At 33.8% G+C, this 16,819-nt stretch overlaps 1 protein-coding gene across 3 annotated transcripts; it reads right to left on the bottom strand.

Moving 5' to 3' along the window:
- Positions 1 to 669: 669 nt before the first annotated feature.
- On the bottom strand, positions 670 to 15,766 carry LOC146747721 (uncharacterized). 3 transcript variants are annotated; one of them, XM_085496562.1, is made up of 10 exons: positions 15,728 to 15,766; positions 12,494 to 12,560; positions 12,104 to 12,289; positions 11,365 to 11,560; positions 10,577 to 10,656; positions 10,028 to 10,266; positions 8,331 to 8,383; positions 7,982 to 8,160; positions 6,172 to 6,352; positions 5,459 to 5,626 (listed from the first exon to the last, which is right to left on the bottom strand). In XM_085496562.1, exons 4-8 carry the CDS (start codon positions 11,455 to 11,457, stop codon positions 8,110 to 8,112), a joined length of 516 nt encoding a protein of 171 aa, XP_085352688.1. In that variant the 5' UTR covers positions 11,458 to 11,560; positions 12,104 to 12,289; positions 12,494 to 12,560; positions 15,728 to 15,766; the 3' UTR covers positions 5,459 to 5,626; positions 6,172 to 6,352; positions 7,982 to 8,109. The 3 variants fall into 3 exon arrangements, with proteins under 3 accessions (XP_085352690.1, XP_085352688.1, XP_085352689.1); XM_085496563.1 differs by lacking the exon at positions 5,459 to 5,626 and adding an exon at positions 5,918 to 6,054; XM_085496564.1 differs by lacking the exons at positions 8,331 to 8,383; positions 10,028 to 10,266; positions 10,577 to 10,656; ... (2 more) ...; positions 12,494 to 12,560; positions 15,728 to 15,766 and adding exons at positions 670 to 2,287; positions 3,806 to 3,970; positions 4,431 to 4,541 and having other exon boundaries at positions 5,453 to 5,626; positions 7,982 to 8,116.
- Between the last annotated feature and the right edge of the window lie 1,053 nt (positions 15,767 to 16,819).

Genomic DNA, 16,819 nt, shown 5'->3' with positions numbered 1-16,819 from the left:
ATACTATATTTTAGCTGGCTCGTTATTTTAGATATATTAGCCCATGTGTAATTTCGTTAATTCAAAATGTAGGTAATTCAAAAGAAAGTATATTCTTATAAGATTGTTAGCATTTTAGCTAAATTAAGATTCTGTTAATTTACGCATTGAGTCAAACTCGTTAAAATAGCATGTAGTTATTTAAAAGTAGAATACTTCTTATACTAGTGAGTGTACGATTGAATGGATTTTTTATTCTATTCACTGAACACATTTTGCGGAACTATATGGCTTAGAATACATGTTCTGAACTCATAACTTAAATTACTGTAAAAAGGTTATTTATTCACTGGGTTTTAATTTTGCTTATTTTGCTGACTGGAAAATGCGCTAAAATTAGCATAGAACACATTATTTAACTGATGAAACCGTGAATTTAAAACCCAGTGAAAATTTTACAATATCTGTTTCGTACTTCATCAACATAGCTGCCACAAGGACATTTTGAATTAAACCACGAGACAAAATGGCATGCATCAGTAATCTACCATTAGTGATGTGAATGACAAGTTTGAATGAAACCAACCACTACCTCGGACAACCAGAATAAGATTTCACTTCCCAATCAAAAGCAATGCAATAAAACTTTTCCATACAATTGTCATTATCGTCCTCACAAAAACAATAAAGTTTGTTGAAAAATTACACTTTATTTTGTCCTTTTAAAATGTGAATTGCAACCACTACAATAACACATTTATAAATATACTGCAACCATCATCGCACCAAAACATTTTACATGGCAAATAATATTTCTTCATCAAAAGTTATAAAGTCTTTATTTACAAATATACATGCTGAATAAATGAACTCTGCATGATTTCCTTTTGTAAAAGTAATTTAATGATTTTAATTTAGATTTCAAACTAAAAACTGTGTACTTGTTTATATTTATACAAAACCAAAGAATCTGGATTTCTCAAAACTGTTAAAAAGACACACACTCTAATCCTTTGAGAGACATATTTTTTCACATCAACATTTTAGTGATCATTTTGCAAACTTGTGTATTTTTATATAATTTCTTTGTTACTTTTTGGCCCAATGAACATAAATTCTTCTTGACTTTGAAGCAAAAGGAAAAGATTATGCAGCTACGTTTTTGTGCATTTAAAGAGTTAAGGCAACCACAAATTGGAAAGTCCTAATCACGTCATATATAATTTAACAATAATTTGGACTTTATTTTATAAAAGTTTATAAAACCAAAATACCCAAGATAAAATTTGTAATAAGACATCATACATAATTAAAATGAAAGATTACAAATGTGTCAATATTGATGCCCTTACTGCATCACCACTGCATACTTTTTTTCAATATGCATGAATTAAAAGATAACTAGTTTTAGGAGGTGATAGTCAACAAATAAAATTTGTAATTCGTTCAAGATTATTTACAAAAAAAGGAAAATAATGGCTTCTCGAATAATGTACATAATATTTTGAAATAGAAAAATTCAATAAATGTTTACATTCCCACAGGGAATCATTATAATTCTGGAATACAGTTTGAAAATATTCTTAACTGTTGCATAGAAGGTACAATAGTACAAACATTTGTGTATATACATGTATTATACAAAAGTTAAAACCTGAGTGCAGTACAGTGAAGTGAAAATTGAAAAATAAACTGTGTATAATAGGTCACATAATGGAGACTGTTTATTTGCTGTGTGAATAAGTTACACATCTTGGTTTTAAAACATTTCTCAATTCGGGTGTCAAATCACTTTCCAAAACAATAGTTTGATGGAAAATATGTACATTGTATTCAATCAAATAATTTTGTAATTTAAAGTACATTATATTTAGCCTGGAATTTAGCATCTTTCCGAGTACACTCAGAAATGGCCTGGTGAATTGCTTTGTAACTTTGTACTTCGCACAGATTTATGTGTCGTCACTGATTAGCTGTTTCCATGACTACAGCACATTACTATTGGAACACGGATGCGCAGACTGGTATAATTTGTATAAAATCAGGTAAGTTAGTGTGGAATATCTAGTCTACTGGGAATAGGAAGACTTAGGTCTGTGAGATTTCTTTTGCAGAGACGGCCCATTTGACAGTTGCGGTTCAGACATTTTATCTTTGCTTCTTCTGTGTTTACCACGTCTGTTCCTAGGCAGCTGACAACTGGTATCTGGGTCGGTATCAACCCAATTATTGGCTTGCAGCGGTTCAATCCCTGATGTTGATGATGTCGACGGCTCTGATATAACTACCCTTACCGACTTGGGATTAGCTGAAATAATATGATCCAGGTTATATACGCAGAGCTAATTTACACAAACATGGTCACATGTGGCTGGCTCAAATGAACTTTAAATGAAGTTCAAATTCATTGAAACTTTCATTTGTATGGAATTTTTATACAATCACAGTTTTACATTATTATGCCAAATATCAATCTAATTTTCAGTAAAAATCTGGTACATGAATCACCATGTCATAGTCCTATAAGTGCTTTGATATATAAATTGGTTACGATTATACAAATTAGGTAATTAACCAAAAACGAACTAGGTTATTAAATTAAAATCCAAAAAGCAGAGAAGAAATCAGAAAATTGGCTGAATATTATGCAAATAAGGTAATTAATATGCTCATTTCAAGCAACAAACTAATTAGATGTGCAGATTATCCCAAAGCACCCATGTATTAAATTACAATACATTCTGATGCACAGTTCATTGGAACACATGCTAGATAATAATTTTGATCATTAATATTACTACCGTAAATTTAAATTACAATTTAATTCCACTTCAATAAATTCCAAATCAAATTTTTCTAAGATTACATTTAATTAAATTTCATCTCAAATGGCAAAATAAAAATTTCTGAAAATGTAAAACAAAGAGTAGAAGTCACTTTATGATGTTGTCATCACTTGGCTGTGTGTTACATAAATTTAGTTTCCTAAATGTATGTACACACACACAGACAAGATGAACTCTGAGAAGACTCACTTTGTCAACAATAATAATAAGTGATAAGCTATTAAAGCCATTCATATAACAGAAATTTAAAATTGTGCCTAATTAATTAAATTGGTGATGAAGTTTTATACAATTGTGGGTGCTCATTACTGTGCCTATATCGGTGAAATTGAAATAAACAGCATGCACTCACTCGACCCCAGCTGCTGCATCAAACACAAACCAGATGAACTAAGACAGATAAACACGACATGGTACAATATCTGACAAAGTTACAAACATTATGAACATTAAAATAACGTAACAGTGATATTTGTCTTTGCTTAGAATTTGAACTCAAAACTTTAAACAGCACATCAAACTCTAAAATACATTTGCACATTGTTATGTTTTGCTTGCAGATGTTATGTTTCTTGTATGCCAGAAAATCATGTGACTTTATATGGCCTTGACAGAATCGATAATTTTTCAATAAAAACTGCTTTTCGATGCATCTGATTTTTTTTTCAGTCAGGGTAGCAAAATGTAAAAGATAATTTTGCAAATATACATGAATGTATAATACAGCTACCTTGAAAACTATATTTTAAATATGGTTGTGGTGATTTAACTCTATTAGCAGTAAAAGTTAGCTATATATTAACTGATGGAGAATGTGCATTACTGTGCCAGAAATAAATAGGTTCAAGTTCTAAGTTTCCACACATGCAGTAAATAATCATTTGTGTGAGTGAAATATTTCCAGTGTCTTCAAATGCTTGTGAAATCAGTGAGCATGACAAAACAGGTGATGATATACACTTAAATAACAACAAACATACCTGCAATGGGTTTTAGTTTGGGTTCTTCAGATATAGATTTCAGCTTACAGTGATCACATGTGACAGGGCACCTTGTCTCCATCACCTCACATAACATGTGATCAGTAAATGATTCAAAGTCGTGGTTTTCATACGCTGCATATCGTCCTTGCCAAGCAATGTGACCTGAGCATGACAATAAATATATTGAGACCAGCAACAATGGAATCTTATCTGTTGACAATCAACAAAAGCGTACAATCATACAGTTTGGCTTTCACCCCACATTTTATGCATTCATTTTGTGTATTTATCACCTATGTCTCACACATTATGCTCTCACATAACATATTTGACTGCACTAAACTGGAAATTGCATAGACTGGTGCATCCATGGTATTTGTACTTTTTATTACAGGTAGACCAATTTTAATATATGTATATATTGGCCCATTCCTGGCTCCTCCAGTTCTGTGATATTTCCATTTCTCCCAACCCAATTTGGCAGTGTAGTTTGGAAATTAGTAAATGTGTTGTTACTAAGACCAAAAATATATTAACCCACAGATGCTTTATTTGAACCAATGATCTTCTATACATCTGAGAATATAAACTACCGTTCATGAGTCTTAGTCAGCAAACTTACCATCTGAATGAATAACTACCATTGTTGGAACACCTTGTATGCCGAACAACTCAGCAACACCTGTGACATTGGACGAATCACTGCTACTGTTACTGTCGTTACGTACAAGACCTGTAAAAAAAAACAAGAAAGATAATTATAACTCAAGGGTAAACATTGAAGATGTTATTATTTATTAATGTCATAGCTACATGGTATATTTTTATTGTGAGCGAAGGGCTTGTAAATTTACAAATTAAAGTAACTATATATGGAAACTAGCAGAATTTGACTAAAATTAAATATATATTATAAAAAGGCATTTTTTGTGATGTGATGGAAGTCGCATGAAGGTTTTTATTTCTTCAATAATACACGTATACGAATTTTATCAATATCAGGGTATGCAAGAGTGTGAAATGCGATGAAGATCCCACATTGACAAATTCATACGATATGCATGATCACAAAATCTAGAAATCTTAATTAAAATTAGTGAGTCTGCGAAAGTACTAGTTCATGTTCATCTCAGATAATGTTGATTTTACATTTTTGAATGCAGCAATAATTTCACTCATTTCTGTTTATGGTATACCACAGGGAGTTGGACAAACTTATGTATTTTAATAAATTATTAAATAATAAATTGTTATATAACTTTTCTTTTACCCCCCCCTTCCTGGTATCGATTTCAAGTAATCACTGATCCTTGTTTATACCACTCTTTCCTTTATCACAACTTTGATAACTTTGTTCTATGAATTCTATCACATTTTGCTGGAAAGGGATTGCAAAAAAAAGAGAAAATAATAACCGTCTGTAATGCAATTGATGTTTTGTCTGATATCTGTGAATTGTGTTATATCAGAGGAAATTAGTACAAACTACATTTTGGAAGTTTGTTTGCTGTTTCTGAAGCTTCTCTGTCTAACTTTTCCCATGATGCAATTAATGAAACATTCCATAATCACATTCTGTCATATTCAAGATTCAGAATGTATTAAAGACATTCTAATCACTGTAGGTACAATATAAATGCTGACCTTAAAGCTAGCAATCTTTACACCACCAGTACTATACAAGTCATTCCAAGCTACTTTGAGTGAGTTGCGTTTGTTGGTTGGAACTCTTCTCAGTGTGGGTGGCAAAACACCAGGCCAAGTAACTCGCAATATTTCTGATAGACTGCTGTTTAGGTGAGCTTTACTACATAATGCCTGTATAATTTAAATAAGTTAGAAAAGACTGAATCAATAACTATAACAGTAAAAAACTATATAGCAATTTTGATTTCTGTAGACCATATACAGAGCATAGAATTTAATCTGTTGGTGCTGTATAATGATTTTCCGATCATATACATTTTTGTATAGCACTCCATGCAAATGATTTTAATAAACAAGTGTATTTATTACATGTAACTGAATTGCCACATGATACGACCATTAAAGGTGGTGGTCATCATGGTCGTATCATTTATATTTGTGTAAACATACTTAACCCTTATACATATGTATTACTATTATGGGTCTCATATCGAATGCACGCAGTCGTGAATGCCCACCAAATTTTAACAGGCACCTGAGGATGGTAATTGTTGATATTGGTCAAAGTCTCATATCAACAATAATGCACTTTGATTAAACTGAAATTTAAAATAAAATGACCAATCATTAGGTTTATCAAATCTCATGTTTAGGTTAATTATGAAGTCATTTACTAGTAATACAGAAAGAACACAATACATTTTAATTTTTCTTACTTGGATGGTGAATCGATATTCCTTGCATATTTCACCCTTGGTGAATGTATAAGTTGTGACATCAGATGGGAGCTGTGCTTCCTCTTTCTCATTTATCATTAACTTGTACCCAGTGAGTTCTGTATCACCGTAGGTACCAGGCTCTAGCCAGTCTATTATGGTATGTGTAAATGTACATGACCTAACAGAGTACAAACAATGTATATGTTATCAAGTAGTTCGGATTGATGACAATCAAAAGAAAAATAACTTTCTTCAGTTATCGGTTATCATCATCAGTTATCATTTAGAATTCTGCTTAATCTAATTTTTTATTATAACTATATTTTTTCTATTAGTAGTGCATGTGATTACAAATTACAGACAGAGGTGTTTCTATGGTCAAAATAGATATTATTTTTAATGATTCCGTCAGTATTGTTGGTTTATATGTACTTCTACTGGGGATGTGCTACTAATAGAGTCGTTTAATTACAGTACTTTAATATATACAGAATTAAACCCCAGTTTTTACATCATGAAGTAAAACACAAATCTTTGTCATGATAGAATAATTATTATCTTCTGTAAAGATGTTTGCAATAACATGTGACTTTAGTCCAAATTTGTATTCTGCATTTATATTTCACTTGTGTATTCTCCATCCTGCCAGCATATTGATGGAATATTACCTTTGGAAGTTCACGTAACAACATCAATAGCATAGTTGTAATAGCATGCAATGTCTGAACAGCGTAATGTTTGAATGTGTCCCTTACCTGAGTGAGAGTACTGGTGTGGCAATAGCATCAGATGTCTGGACGGTGTATTGTTTAGATTTATAACCATGTGTCCCTTACCTGAGTGAGAGTACTGGTGTGGCAATAGCATCAGATGTCTGAACGGTGTATTGTTTGGATTTATAACCATGTGTCCCTTACCTGAGTGAGAGTACTGGTGTGGCAATAGCATCAGATGTCTGGACGGTGTATTGTTTAGATTTATAACCATGTGTCGCTTACCTGAGTTAGAGTACTGGTGTGGCAATAGCATCAGATGTCTGAACGGTGTATTGTTTGGATTTATAAGCATGTGTCCCTTACCTGAGTGAGAGTACTGGTGTGGCAATAGCATCAGATGTCTGAACGGTGTATTGTTTAGATTTATAACCATGTGTCCCTTACCTGAGTGAGAGTACTGGTGTGGCAATAGCATCAGATGTCTGGACGGTGTATTGTTTAGATTTATAACCATGTGTCCCTTACTGAGTGAGAGTACTGGTGTGGCAATAGCATCAGATGTCTGGACGGTGTATTGTTTGGATTTATAACCATGTGTCCCTTACCTGAGTTAGAGTACTGGTGTGGCAATAGCATCAGATGTCTGAACGGTGTATTGTTTGGATTTATAACCATGTGTCCCTTACCTGAGTGAGAGTACTGGTGTGGCAATAGCATCAGATGTCTGGACGGTGTATTGTTTGGATTTATAACCATGTGTCCCTTACCTGAGTGAGAGTACTGGTGTGGCAATAGCATCAGATGTCTGGACGGTGTATTGTTTGCATTTATAACCATGTGTCCCTTACCTGAGTGAGAGTACTGGTGTGGCAATAGCATCAGATGTCTGGACGGTGTATTGTTTAGATTTATAACCATGTGTCGCTTACCTGAGTGAGAGTACTGGTGTGGCAATAGCATCAGATGTCTGGACGGTGTATTGTTTGCATTTATAACCATGTGTCCCTTACCTGAGTGAGAGTACTGGTGTGGCAATAGCATCAGATGTCTGGACGGTGTATTGTTTAGATTTATAACCATGTGTCGCTTACCTGAGTGAGAGTACTGGTGTGGCAATAGCATCAGATGTCTGGACGGTGTATTGTTTGGATTTACAAATGATTCTATCATTCTTTCCTATGACATATATTTTGATAAAGTGATTCGTTCCTGGTGTACATCAATAAATGGTATATTCAGTCTCATCAGCAGCCAGTTTTGTCTCAAGGGTCTATAGACAGATTATTATTATTATATTACTACATCTTAGATTATTTTTAATGATGGAAAATTTGCTACATGGTACATATTTGTAAGCATAAATCTGAATCAAATCCCAGAGCAGCATTGTCAAGGCAATTGCATACTAAAACTAAATATGAGAGACATATATATACCTACCTTAGGGTTGGCTACACTGCTCCACTGTAACTTTATGTACTTCATGTCTTCATCTGGGAAAGATGAATACAGTTTAGACATCACATTACATACTGTAATGCTTTTATTGTGTGGGAAAAATTACATATATATGCTACATTCTGTATTTCCTTAAATAAATGTCTTGATTTAATATCTGGGTCTCTTCATGAGAATGCTGAAACTGAATAACTTATATGCGATTCACAGGATGCTGTGTTTTTGAAGAGAGAATGCAATGTGGAGGCTAAGTCACCATTATACCGGGTAGCAACTTGTAGAGATTAATGTGATTACTGTGGATGAACAAGCAACCCAAAAAACAGTAATGCTATATAAGCTCACAACAAAGAAAATAGCAATATATTAATAGTTTAATAGTAACAGTTTGTGATGGTAAGGTATTATAAATATTGCTAATTTGTAGCAAACCAGTAAGCTACATGTGTATAATTTACTACTGCTGGTGGGGATGTATTTTCATCCATAGTAAGGATGGACATGGCTACCTGGTACAAAATGTGGAAATTTACACATTTCGTATTTTGCTGAGGGAAAGGTCACATTGAACAAGCAGCCTGTCGGCTGAGATAGCTCCGCTATTAGCAATGCACATTTCAATTAAAGAATTGAAGATATCATTAGAAAATGAACGATATATATAGTATCAAAGCAATCAGACTTGCTGTTTTCAACAAGAATTCAGAAATATCACTTTTTACCAAAAATTACAAAAATATTCATTAAAATTAGAGAATTGAAGATATCATCACGAAATGAACAAATCTGAGAAAGGTCTACCTGAGATACCTATATCTACAGTATCAAAGCAATCAGACTTGTGGTTTTTAAAAAGAAGTTGAAAATATCACTTTTTACCAAAAAAGACAAAAATAATCATTAAAATTAGAGAATTGAAGATATAATTATCAATTGAACAAATCTGATAGAGGTCTACCTGTAGTACCTATATAAATAATAGCAAAGCAATCAGACATACAGTTATTAACAACAAGTCGAAAATATCACTTTTTACCAAAAATTACAAAAATATTCACCAAAATTAGAGAATTAAAGATATCATCACAAAATGAACAAATATGTGAAAGGTCCACATGTAGTACCTATATATGCATATCAAAGCACTCTGTCTTACGTTTTTTAACAAGAAGTCGAAAATATAACTTTTTACCAAAAATGACAAAAATATTCACCAAAATTAGAGAATTGAAGATATCATCATGAAATGAACAAATCTAAGAGAGGTCTACCCAAGGTACATATGCGCCAAGTATCAAAGCATTCAGGCTTGTAGTTTTCAAGAAGAAGTTGAAAAAGTAAAACATTGACACAAAGGATGACGAAGAACAATCACTCATATGATAAGCTCCGCTCGACAAAGTCGACAGCAGAGCTAATAAATGACAAAGAACAAATCAAAATTGTGGCAAAAACAAATGAATTGAAAAATGCATACAATTGAGGTTCATAATGCAAAAAATTCTGCAGATTTTGAAACAGAATATTACAAAGAATAATTTAGCAAAATTTCCGAAAATTCCTGTCCCTATTGCTAGCGGCAACCATCTTTAATATACAATAAATACTCCATATAAAGTTACATCACAAATCTGCATCATAACAACTTGACTACGACTGACCTACACAAATGTACTCACCATCAACAGCCTGCACTGACCACTTGATTGTAATCATGGTATCTGTGACATCTCTAATACTGACATCAACATCTTGAATAAGACTATATGCAGTATCTACACTACATGTACTGGTAGTAGATCTCCAGCTATCACTGCCTGGGTAACAACTAGGTGTCACTACTACTACATCTTCTGATGGTAACGAGTTATCAAAATTTGTATCAGCACTCAGTGCAACCAAACTAACAATGTATTGTCTGTGAAATTATAATTCAGAGAAAATTATAGATGAATGAGTGAATAGCTAGTACAGTAAACAATTGTATTATGGTAGTTTATTCACCAGTGGTATGAGAGATTACTAGATGAAACCAGAGATTACTAGATGCAAGTATAATGCATGCATGGAGATACAGAAAAACTGTAATCCCAATGATTCAGTGGCAGCTTCTGGCCCTTTCCAATTCAGTAGCAGCCTCTGCCCCATTCTGATTCAGTGTCAGCCTCTGCTCCATTCCGATACATATGTTATACAAAATTGTGATGTTATACAAATTTATAACCTACTTATTAGGCCTACAAGGAACAATAGCTTTCCGATGTAATGGATTCAACACATTGCCAATCTTTTTGTCATTCATGTATGTCTGAAATATAAAAATACAGACAGGTAGCATTAGGTTATGTATACATCTTATTAGTTTAATTGCACTTTATTATAGAAAGCTTTAATACAGCATTTACCAAAACTGAAATGTCAGATTTCCTTAAGGATGTAATAAAGAATTATTCTATTCTATTCTATTCTATTCTATTCTATTCTATTCTATTCTATTCTATTCTATTCTATTCTATTCTATTCTATTCTATTCTATTCTATTCATACATGTTATTCTATTCATACATGTATGCCACACATAGACTGGTGAATATGAATGCTAGCTATAATTTATAACTGCCATAGAAAACATATTCCATGTTCATGTCACTCTGTTGTCATGATATCTGACACCAAACATAATCAAAACAAGCAGACTGTCGGCTGAGATAGCTCCGCTGTTAGCAATGCACATTGCAATTAAAGAACAGAAGAAAGAAAAAGTCGAAAGACTAAAACATTGACATGGAATCCAACTTGCCGATAAATAAAGTGCAGTGTGCAACGTCAGTTAAAACAGTCCCTTTGTTGTGGTGATAGTATTCAAAGGAATATAACTTAAACAAAATAATTTTCTGAACGAGATATATTTTGAAATTTATAAATATTTATAAAGATGAAGAGAATGGGTTTCTGCTGATGAGAGTATCATGCAAGCAGTCATTTACTAGTAAACCATGAAGAGATTACAATATACCTGATAACCTTTGATTTCCACACCACCATACAAAGTAGGTTCACCCCATTCTATGGTAAAATGATCACTGTGTATAGAAGCACAGCATAGCATTGGAGGATCTGGAGATCCAGGACATTGGTATGTCAGGTTTTGTGATTGCGAGAAATAGTAGTCATCGTCATAGATCGGCTGTACACTGATATCATATATCAACCTAGAATGGCAAAAACAATCTTATAATCACCAGAACACTTTAAACAGTGTATATACACTTGTGATGCAGTCCTATAAGCAAAGTATACCTTACACATATTTGTTGAAATGGTTAAATTCTTGGCACATATCATTGCCCGGACTCGTAATGGGAAGTGCACCCTCACATCAGAGCAATAATTCCTGTATCTAGCCCGGCATTCATCAAACAAAATGCGTCATTCTAAATAACGTTGTGTGTTTGTGGTCATGCCATGGTAAAACTGTAATTAAATCTATATGATAAAACCTTTATGGATTGAATATGGCTTTTGCCACCCTCGGTCGTACGGCTTAGACGTCCTTTCAAGCTCGGGTGTTCAGCCATATTCAGTCTATAAAGATTAATGTCAACTTGTCATTGATATCATCACAAGCATGCAAGTCACAGATACTGAAAGTGTCCATTTTCATAAATCCTGATATTGGCACTATTATGGTTTGTGACATTATCTGAAGTGTACATTTAACATCCATACATACTAGGCACATACATAAATCTTACCTTTCTGTTTTGATTGGTACAAATGTAATTCATAACTAGTAGCATTGGGTGGTAGTGATTTAGTATGCTCTTTGTCATCATGACTTGATACATAACTCACATCAAAGCCTTGAATACCACTAGTACTACTGGGTGTGTGGGAATCACTGGATTTCTGTATACACCACTATGTTTATGAAACCATACCTGGAAAGAAATACATAATATGATGCATGACAAGATGTGATTGGTAGATAGACAGATGGTGCAATTATTTTAACCAATAGAAAACACTATCTCAAACAATATTTTGTATTTAAAATAATCTTGCAGTTGCTTGGAAATTCATCAAATAAACTGCAGGTAAAATGAGATTGTCTGATATTTGAAAGCTTAAAAAAACTATAATACCTGTGTTCATTGGCATTCTTTTTACTGGCACTTCTGGTGAATTTAGCTTCAAGTGAAACAAGAGCCCCTGAAAATCAGTAAGACAGAGACCAAGATAAAAATATAGCATTATTACAGTAAATAAAACCTAAATTGTATAATGATGAGAATGCTAAGTTCTTATATAGAAACATGGTTATTTAATTAAAAAAAAGGATTGGTATTAATGAAAGGCACACTTTCCATCACACCTAGTGTCTTTGATGCATTTAAGTGTGAAATATGACCAGCTGATATGGTATGATAAACATTACAATATTCAAGTTATTAATGTCATCATTTTATATGCATTCAAGAGTATGCAGTGAAAAAAACAAGCAGCCTGTCAGCTTAAATAGCTCTGCTGTTAGCAATGCACATTTCAATTAAAGAACAGAAGATATCATTATAAAATAAACAATATGTATAATATCAAAGCAATTGGACTTGTAGTTTTAACAAGAAGTCGAAAATATCACTTTTTATCAAAAATGACAAAAATATTCACCAAAATAAGAGAATTAAAGATCTCATTACAAAATGAACAAATCTAAAAGAGGTCTACCCAAGGTACATATACACTAAGTATCAAAGCATTCAGGCTTGTAGTTTTTAAGAAGAAGTCGAAAAAGTAAAACATTGACACAGATGACGACGACGAAGGACAATCACTCATATGATAAGCTCCGCTCGACAAAGTCAACAGCGGAGCTAAAAACTAATCATACAACGGTATGCAATACAAGAATTGACACAATAATATTCACTGGAAGTTTATATTGAAAAGATAGAGATAGAAGGGTAATATTTTTGCTGATTCTCAATAGCAGTTGATGACTCTAACAGCAAATCTGACCCCTGACACACATCATTTTTTATTAGCATACAGTAGAATATGATTCTTAAACTTTGGTGCATAAAACGACAATTTCTCTGTATTGTTGACACTTGGAATTGGTCAAGCGATAAAAAGGTTATCCCCTGATGTCACATATTCAAAAGGTGGCCAATCAAGGGGCTCGTATGGGTATACACTTCCTACAGTTACAAAATACAAGACAAGCATTTACTAAAGAAGTGAGACCATAAATGAGTGGTGCATTTGTTGCAGCATGTACTTTAAGATAGTAATATAGAAACCCCAAATTCTGTTCTGAGTTGGCTTTTCGGAAAATTATCACAGAACAACCCGTTGGTGGAGCGTGTGGAAGTCAAAGTCTTAGAAATACAAAAAATAAATTAAATTAAATGGGCCATTCCAGTGTATATCTGCACCCCCCCCCCCCCTACTGATGTGGTCGGATTTCCAGCACTGTATGATGGGGAAAATACCCCGGAATTCCAACTGTATATGGAGAAACAGAATCTGGAAATCCAGAGGAGTATGGCTACTAAATAAAATATGGCCTAGTTTATCTCGCCACATACCCGTTGATGAGGTTGGATTTCTAACAGTATGACTAAAAAAAACTTGGAATTCTGACTGTATATGGTAAAAACATTGGGCCAGTATGAAATAGTTATTACTGAAATTGATAAGGATGGTGGCACGAATGAGCTCATCAACACCGTGAATCAGTTTGGATTTCCATTATCAAATATAAAATTTTGAACTTGGTAAATTAGCATATGATGAGAGTTATATTTGGAAATCCTACTCTGTATGGTGGCACAATGGAACTCATCAACACCATAAGTAGGAACTATAGTTTTGGATTTCCATCACTGTATGGTGAATGGTGATTTGGAAATAAAACTTTGTATGACTTATACACCCATGGAAAATATACCCTGTATGAAGTAAACACACAAGCTCAACAGGGGGGTGCAGATATAAACTGGAATGGCCCAATCTAAAATTATATTTATAATTAAATGTCTAGATTGTTTAGCAGCTTTATAACATAATTTTAGTACAAGTATCCTTACTGCTGCACAATGTTAAAGAGTATAATCTCAATGTTACACAAGATATGTTATAGCGCCCTCTTGAAGGAACTTTTGATATTTGCATTAAAAGTGACGTTCCTGGATCTGTCATGTTTTCCAATCATATTGTGTTGCTTATATTGCCTTATCTTAGCGACTGCTGACCTTTCTTCTGACGGTTTCACATAACGTAGCTGTAGTGCTGTGTCCTCAAACTAAGCTGCTTCAGTTAGTAGTTGTGACCATTCTTTATTAAATGGATTTCTGGATTATGGCCAGTTTGTCAATTGTTTGGATCAAATGTTCCAAAATTTGCTTATCACCGAACTCACATTCATTAGCCTCTTCTCTGAGCCTAGCTGCATAAGCCAAAGTGATTTCATTAATTTTCGGTTTCATCTTGAAGAATAAATATCCGGCGTGATGTTTGTTTTTCGTTGGGGTGTAGTATGCATACAGTTTATTTAATTTTTGGTACACATCAAGGCCACCTGTAGTGGGATCAGATAAACTTTTCTCCATCTTTCTTGTCTGTAGGCTCTGTTAGGGCAAAGACTATAGTCTTTGGTTAAGGACAACATCAAAAGTTCAATGTAGGATGAAAAACATAATTTCTTTAGTCCCACCCCCACCCCCACTGAAACTTAATTGATAAATATCGATCATGGCATCAGACTACATTCACCATTAAATACAAATTGATAATCGGACAGTAGTATGGTATAGCAGTTGGTTGTCGGGTGGGTGTAAACTAGGTCCATGCCCTGAAAATGACCTCATTTGACACACATCTTCACACTCGACCCAAACCATTTTCTCGTCTTGGAAGTTTTTTTTTTTTCTGTTATTTTTGTCCATGATTGGATAGAAAAAAAAAACGAACTACAAAACTCCAAGATATTTTTGACTTCATTAAAAAATGAAATCGTTGTTGTACGATGGAAACTTTTTGAGGTCAACCCCCCCCCCCCCCCCCACACACACACACACACACACACCCCCCGAACTAAAGCAAATAAGTTTTTTATCCGACATCGATCTTTTGACGTCGTCCGTTATCCTAAAATACCGAAATTCTGGTTCAATGCTTCCTAACCACTCCTCCCAAGCTTTGCCAGTTGTGATCATCAGCATGTGTGAACGGTTGGCATTTGAGGTTTTTGGTTTCTGTGACAACTGTTTACTGCCATTGGTGCGTCGGCCATGCTGTTTCGTCGCTGTTTTCTCAGTCAGTTTCTGGACATTTTTTTTGCTCAAATTTATCACACAGTCACTTTAGGTACTAACCAGGTATTTTCTTTTAGTTCGTTCATCCTCATCGCTAATGTAATGTCTGTCTAGATCTCTATCAATGAATAGTCGACACATTGCTTTCAGCCATGTTGGATTCTATATTTTTAGTACAACGCACAATGCAATGCGCGTCTCAATGACGTCATGCATAGCAAAGTATAACAAGCGCCAAACGGCAACAATCCTAAAACTATCTTTAATCGTGGATATTACATTCAGGACAGTGTGTGACATTTGGTTGTCATAGGGTGATTTTCCAAATTTTGCACGAAAATGAATACTTCTAAAATAACTGTTTTACGTTTTTGTGCATGATGTCATTTAACTGTTTAACAATCTGAACACTTCGAATTTTATTTGGCTAGAAAGGGACGCCAGGGGTCTTGGAAAAATGGACCAGACCGTCTAACAACAAGCCTTCCCCACGATCAACTGTTATCAACTTGTTAATTTTTTTAAGGCTGTTAGGTAATAGGTTAAGAATATTAAGTAAGACTGGTAAGGCAGTTAGATGTTAGGTTAAGAATATTAAGTAAGACTGGTAAGGCAGTTAGATGTTAGGTTAAGAATATTAAGTTAAGGCAGTTAGATAATAGGTTAAGAATATTAAGTTAAGACTGGTAAGGCAGTTAGATGTTAGGTTAGGAATATTAAGTTAAGACTGGTAAGGCAGTTAGATATTAGGTAAGAATATTAAGTTAAGACTGGTAAGGCAGTTAGATATTAGGTTAAGAATATTAAGTAAGACTGGTAAGGCAGTTAGATGTTAGGTTAAGAATATTAAGTTAAGGCAGTTAGATAATAGGTTAAGAATATTAAGTTAAGACTGGTAAGGCAGTTAGATGTTAGGTTAGGAATATTAAGTTAAGACTGGTAAGGCAGTTAGATGTTAGGTCAGGAATATTAAGTTAAGGTAGCGAGAAGGGAAATTTTCACTTTTTTCTTGATTTTTCAAAAATTGATAAAACGGTTACTTTAGACCTTGATACATCACCCCAGGTTTACAGAAGATCGAAATTGCGAAATAACGTTGCTCAAATTAGTGTTTTAAAACACTAGAAGAAAAGACTACAACTGCCGTTTCGT

Source organism: Saccoglossus kowalevskii, chromosome 3 (genome assembly GCF_978046115.1).
Source record: "Saccoglossus kowalevskii chromosome 3, keSacKowa6.1, whole genome shotgun sequence".
In the NCBI taxonomy this organism is placed as follows: domain Eukaryota; kingdom Metazoa; phylum Hemichordata; class Enteropneusta; family Harrimaniidae; genus Saccoglossus; species Saccoglossus kowalevskii.
Note: the sequence above shows the minus strand (reverse complement) of the source record. Positions and strands in the feature narration are given on the sequence as shown.